This window comes from Anarrhichthys ocellatus, unplaced genomic scaffold, assembly GCF_004355925.1.
Source record: "Anarrhichthys ocellatus isolate YVR2014 unplaced genomic scaffold, GSC_Weel_1.0 scaffold29, whole genome shotgun sequence".
Classification (NCBI taxonomy): Eukaryota; Metazoa; Chordata; class Actinopteri; order Perciformes; family Anarhichadidae; genus Anarrhichthys; species Anarrhichthys ocellatus.
In genome coordinates, this window is record NW_022280059.1 from 3,363,293 (window position 1) to 3,369,641 (window position 6,349).

Genomic DNA, 6,349 nt, shown 5'->3' on the forward strand with positions numbered 1-6,349 from the left:
GTGTGTGTGTGTGTGTGTGTGTGTGTGTGTGTGTGTGTGTGTGTGTGTAATCAATTCGTAATGCAACATTTTGTAACTGCTGTGAGTTTGACGAGGAAGCACCGACCTGTAGCTGGTGTCGGGCTGCAGATGCTGGATGACGTGTTTGGTGACAGGACCGACAACAACGGGCTGGCGCTCGCCGAGGTCGATCAGGTAGGAAGTGATCTCGGAGCCGTGGTTGCACGGCGGGTCCCAGCTAACTCCCAGGCAGGTGGACGGGGAGTAGAGAGGCGGCGGCGGCAGCCGGGAACCGGCGTCCTCATCTTCCTCGTCTTCATCTGCGTCGTCTGCCGGGGTCTCGTAGCTTCGCAGCGCGGACTCCTTCAGCGCGTAGATGTTGCTGACACCTGCGGGCACGGAGCAGGGCGTCTGGCACAACACCGCCTCGCTGAAGGACCCCACGCCGGCCACATTCACAGCCTGCAGACAAAAGAGACAGCTAATGAAGCCAACGTCTAGTCTCACTTGGGACAAGGAAGGACACGTGTAGTGCACATGTTTGAGCACAAGGTGGCATTCCAATGTAAACAGAACTGCTATGGGTCTATAGTCCTAATGAGTGTATTGTTTTTATTCTCTAGCCAAACCATTAAGTGAAAAAAAGAAGAAGACACTTTTGAAAAACTAGGACCATAAGGTTTAGGTTTTTAATCCACGATTATGATGAAAGTCTGGTTGTATAGCTGGACCAGAGTGTGATATTTAGGAGTGGTCCGAGTACGAGTACAACCTGTCCTGTAGTGGGGGAAATAATAAGCCATAAGTCACCAGTGTCTCCACATTCTTCCTTTTTTGGAGCACAAAAACGTCTGCACGAGTACAGCACGGTCTGAAATTTCAGCCTGAGCCAGACCCGAGGGACAGAGCCAGTGTTTTGAGGCCAGAGTCTGTCTCTGTTTTTGCTAAAATGCTGGCTCATTTGGTCACAGTCTAAAAATGCATTCAGTGCTACAGCAGAATACAGACACGGTCTAACTCGCTGCACGATCATCATGATACGGTAACAAGTGAACCAACTGTAATTTAAGATTATAAACTGTGATAATTCAGCTCTTAGCAAGCATTAGTTAGCCAATCATAACCGGCAGGGACACACTGAATTAAACCTCTGCCAACCAATACAGCTGATCCTAAAAAAAGTAATCATCATCCGATACGCAGCTGCTTAATATATTCAAACTGACTCATCCCTTTGCACTGATGTGAGAAGAACATTACATCAAAAAGTTCACAAATGTTCTCCAATCAGCTAAGCCCCCCCCCCCCCCAGATGAAAATTAGGCATCATAAAATAAATAAAGTGTTTACTAGTGCTCACCTGTATCCTGCAGAAGTAGTTGGTTGCAGGCAGCAGCCCCTTCATTTCGTGGCTGAGCCCTGGTCCACTGTAGCACACCTGCATGCTGCCCTCAGCAGCTCCCCACTCCAGACGAAACTCGGTCACCGGAGCTCCGTTGCAAGGCGGGGCCTGGAAGACAAACACCGATGAGAATGGCGACCAGCACTTAACTTGATGATGCAGTTTCATCATAATGCAGCTATATAATTCATGTGTGTTCAGTGGAAGGGGAGCTAGTCCTACCTCCCAGCTCACAACAACACAGCTGGGGGATTTGCATGTGGTGGAAGGAGCCTTGCACTGCTCAGGGGCCCCGGGGCCGGTTGTAACCTCACAGCGCTCCGACCGAGGTCCAAACTATCCACACACAAAAACAGTTTAATACATATCGCAATCGACTTTTTAAGATCAGATTTAGTGAGGGTTGAAAGCATGGAGCAGAAAAACACAGTTCCCCTGTTATTGATGGATCAGTGCTGACAGGCTTTCTCACCCCGGCCTTGTTCGCTGCCTTGAGCCGGAAGCTGTAGGTTTTGCCGGGCATTAAGCCTCCCACAGAGCAGTCCAGCTCTGGACCCTGGTGAACCTCCCTGCTCTCCTCAGACTGCGGCCCACTCACTTCTACACTGTAGCAGGACACCGGGCTGCCTCCGTCTACATGAGGCGGACCTAGGAAATGTGTGCGTTTATAAAATCAATATACTTAAAAAAAAAAAAAGGGCTTTCCAAGAAGGAATAATACAGTACGTACACACGTACACACACACGTACACACACACGTACACACACACGTACACACACACACGTACACACACACACACACACACACACACACACACACACACAAAGACAAATGTACAAACGGCAAAATAATACAAACTGCATCATCAAAGCGCACTGCTTTGAGGTCGTTTGCTCGACAAACAAATGCATCAACAGCAGCTAGAATGCATCCCACACAGATCTGTGTTGGAGAAGAATGACTCACCCCAGCGCAGTTGCACCTCCCTGGCTTTGGGCTTGCCCACCAGCCGAGGGGGCTGGCAGGGCCCTGGGGGCACCGCAGGAGTCTGGACCTGCAGGGTCTCCGACAGCTTGCAAGGGAAGACAACACACCAATTAAGACCCAGCGCAAATAACAAATTCACTCCTCTCCAACACAATCAAAACACAGTGGGCACAAATTGTCATTTTCAGGCCAGAACGGAGAGAAATGCTAATGCGGCGTTTAAATAACACCGGCATGCAGAGCACCGCATAAAGTTAGACGGATTGTCTGGCGAGAGAATAAATAGGTCTTCGTCCCCCCCCCCCCCCCAGACACAACTTTGCTGTGACAAAAGGCAAACATGTGAGTTTTATGTCACATTGTGCTGCACCAACAGACAGGATCTCGCCACCATGAGTCACGGTTCTTCACAAGCCCCATCATGAATAAATGCATGCACTAACAGCTGATGAAGAAATTAATGAAGAGCGTCTGTGAACTCAACTAATTAAGGAAAAACATCCTCTGACACATGCAGGGAGGGTTAATCGATTAGCGGGCTTTGTCTTGTTCTTACACACCAGGAAGCATCGTCTAATCTCCCAACATAGGACACTGGCTGAATGACAATTTCCTATTAGAACTCACCAGAAATAGAGTGCCGATCCAGAGTGATTCATGTAAAATGTATCAGATCAACCGAGGGATGTGGTGAGATTCATGGCTGCCCACCCCAGCAGTGTAAATTAAACTGTACAGCTACGTTGTTGTGGACCGCAGTAGCCAATAAGGCAAGAGTGTCTGTTTACATGTCGTTTGTGTTTATGGAGTGATCCTTTTCAGTCAAGTTAACAAAATACGTTGTCACAGATTCTAATTTCCAGGATAATCTTGGTGAATTCATGTGCAGGATTTATTTCTACCTATAAAATTGTAACTGATCAGCAAACTCTTAGACTCCTTGTGGCAAAACACAAGGAGTTGTGAGTGTGTGAGTGTGTGCTGAATTACTCACCGGGCTCTGCCCCCCCTCGCTCATGCAGTAAACTCGCGTCTGGTAAGAGCAGCCGGGCTTCAAGCCTTCACACACGTGCTCCACGGCTGGCCCTGAGTACACCAGCTCCCATGACAAGCCTGCAACACAAAGGCATTGCAAATCATCTTTAATTAGACAAATGAACTGATGCTTTTTAATGCCCAAACACAATTTTCCCTTCAATTTAAACATTTTTATTATCAGCAACTTACCGCTTAAGCCCTCAGACAGCTCCACAACATACTTTGTGACTTCTGCTCCACCGTTATCTTTCGGGGGCTCTAAATTGCAAAACAAAAATTATCAAACTGCACTTGCCAGCAAGCGTCCGTTTTCACTCATGCCATGTCTGGAAATCTGGAATCAATTAATTGCAGTAAGATGTGTGCTGAAGCATATCAACAAACTATGAAATTTGGGGAGCTAATAGAGGAACACGTTGCCTCTTAAAGCTTCCCAAACTCATCATGAAATATTAAGTATTACAACTAAGAAATGTAAATGTAGATGACTTGCAAACACTGAGGTTCTTTCAGCCTCAAACATTTATTCAGAAACTCATTTTGGTGGAAACGGAGAGAAATTTGACAATGTTTTCGGAGCTGCAGACCAAGTACAGCAGCGAGCGCTGCGTTTGTCCAGTGAGGTGTAGGACGGATTCATGCTGGTGTCTGAATGAAGGGGAGAACTGTCAGTCATCTACTGTACGGACTACGTGGGGTGTCACCGGCCTCTAGCAGATTCACATATATAGTCAGGCAGAGCTCAATGAGAAGAGTGGAATTGTAAACTACATGTAAGGCAGAGAGGTTTAGATAATTGGTAGGAAAGAGACTCACCCCAGGCCATCTTGAAGCTGTTGGGCAGGACTTTTCCTCTGATGACGGGCCTGCAGGGACTGCTGGGTCTGTCGGGGTTGGTGATGAACTCGACCACCTGGCTGGGGTTACTCTTCCCCTCAGAGTTGTATGCTGCCACCTGGAGGAATGGCAGGAAAGCAGACCGTGAGGAGTCGTATTATTCCTCAGTTGGAATATTGTTCCACTATTTGCATAGACTGTCGATAAAGGTCGTTACGTTTCCTGATGACAAGGCCCTGACTAGACTCAGAGGAGCGTAATGAGGCAGTACGACGCTCCCTGCCGGCGACGATAATGGCCACAGACAAATACCATAATATCCGAAGCCATTCGGCTCCTTAAATCTATACATAAAACTTAACAAAAGTGACACCAGACACCACAAGCAGTGCAATCAAAAAACGGAGCGATGAGCTTTACTACCATTTGCATTTTCAGTGCACATCTGCGATAATACGGAAATCTCTGTGAGCCTGCTGAGCACGGCTCATCCACTTACTGTACCAAGACAAACCGGCACAGCAGCCAGCCACCCCTCACACTGCGCAACTGGATAATTGGAAATGAGGGAGGGAGGGAGTCTTGATTGTGACTAATACACATTTCTATCATTTGGGGCGAATGGTGGTCTGTTTGGCAAACACAATACCTTTCCGTCAGTATCATGTTGAGGAATTCTGTGGTGCTGCTTTTCATGGCTACACACAGGCAATACAAAATATAGGATGTTATCAGCCTGATCCTTTAAAGAGTGTGCAGGATTTAGTGCCATCTAGCAGAGAGGTTGCAGATTACAACCAACTGAATTCCCCTTCTGCTCACCCCGACCATTTCCAAGCGAGTCAGAGAACTACGGTGGCCTTCAAGGGGCCTCTCTCGAGCCAGCGTTTGGTTTGTCTGTTCTGGGCTACTGTAGGAACATGGTGGGGCAACAGAGAGGACCCCGTGAGGAGGACATGCTCCCTATGTAGATATAAAGTGCTCACGGTAAGCTGACAAGAACAACGATTCTTAGTTTGAGCCGATTATACACCAACGAAAACACAGTTAGAAATACTATCTTCTATTTCTGCTAGTAGATCCCTCTAAATCCTACACACTCAACCCTTAAGACATTTATAACACAAATATTACATAGTCATATCACTAGCACAACCCATAGTATGAACAATTTCCAAACGTGCTCTGAATATGCCAATGTCAGCCAGGGCAGCCAGTCACAGGTAGAGTTCAAACCTTAAAGTACTTTTATTCTAAGCGCCTTATGCGTATTATGACTGTATATGCATTTAGCATGAATGGCCTTACTGAGGACTGAACCACAAACCCCGGCAGTGTTAGACTCACATTTCTAAGAGTACAGACTGATAATGTAATGAGATGTGTTGTGCTTTTTCCCCTTCATTGTAACAGATTCAAACTCTGATTGCAGACATTCCACAGCCTTCTCAAAGCCAATTTTAAGACATTCAACACCTTAACAAATGTACCTGGGACGGATCCCATGACTGAAAGCCAAAATCACATGCAGTTAGATACAATATAGGCCTTCAATATACTGTAGATTATCTATTAATCTCTGCACACTTTATTCCCTTGAGTTCAAATTGTCATCTTATTATCAGGAGCATCTAATGGTCTCTCTGTAACAGGTGACGGATGCCATTTAGTAAATAGTCAAACCTCCAGGAGTGCAATAATTTAGTAGAGAACATCAGACTGAGAGATGAGGAAATGAAGGGAGGGTGAGAGAAGAAGAGAGCAACGCAGTGACATGGAGAGAAAGACACTTGTCGGCCCATAAACTCAGGTCACAAAGCCACATTAGCTCAAACGCTTTGCTCGACTAGCTTTCTCATCGGGGCCAGGCATGTGATGAGCACTCCTGTTTATGCTGTCAGTTGCCCACTGCCCCTGCTGGCAAAATCCTGCAAAAAAAACAGATGAGTCATAGGGCCACTGTGGGCCTTGAGCACCCTCCTGCGTGAAGCCGCTCGCACACACACACACACACACACACACACACGCTCTCGCGCACACACACACACACACACACACACACACACACACACACACACACACAC

General features: G+C 46.9%; 1 protein-coding gene across 5 annotated transcripts in view; it reads right to left on the reverse strand.

Annotated features, from left to right (window-relative positions):
* fndc3a (fibronectin type III domain containing 3A) overlaps positions 1 to 6,349 on the reverse strand; it is a 41,679-nt gene that overhangs the window by 3,917 nt on the left and 31,413 nt on the right. For all 5 annotated transcript variants that reach the window (XM_031863485.1, XM_031863484.1, XM_031863486.1 and 2 more), the window contains 8 exons: positions 4,245 to 4,383; positions 3,618 to 3,686; positions 3,385 to 3,503; positions 2,370 to 2,475; positions 1,875 to 2,050; positions 1,625 to 1,738; positions 1,361 to 1,510; positions 107 to 462 (listed from right to left, as the gene is read on the reverse strand). In XM_031863485.1, coding sequence (XP_031719345.1) covers positions 107 to 462; positions 1,361 to 1,510; positions 1,625 to 1,738; positions 1,875 to 2,050; positions 2,370 to 2,475; positions 3,385 to 3,503; positions 3,618 to 3,686; positions 4,245 to 4,383 — 1,229 coding nt within the window. The remainder of the gene's footprint in view (positions 1 to 106; positions 463 to 1,360; positions 1,511 to 1,624; positions 1,739 to 1,874; positions 2,051 to 2,369; positions 2,476 to 3,384; positions 3,504 to 3,617; positions 3,687 to 4,244; positions 4,384 to 6,349) is intronic.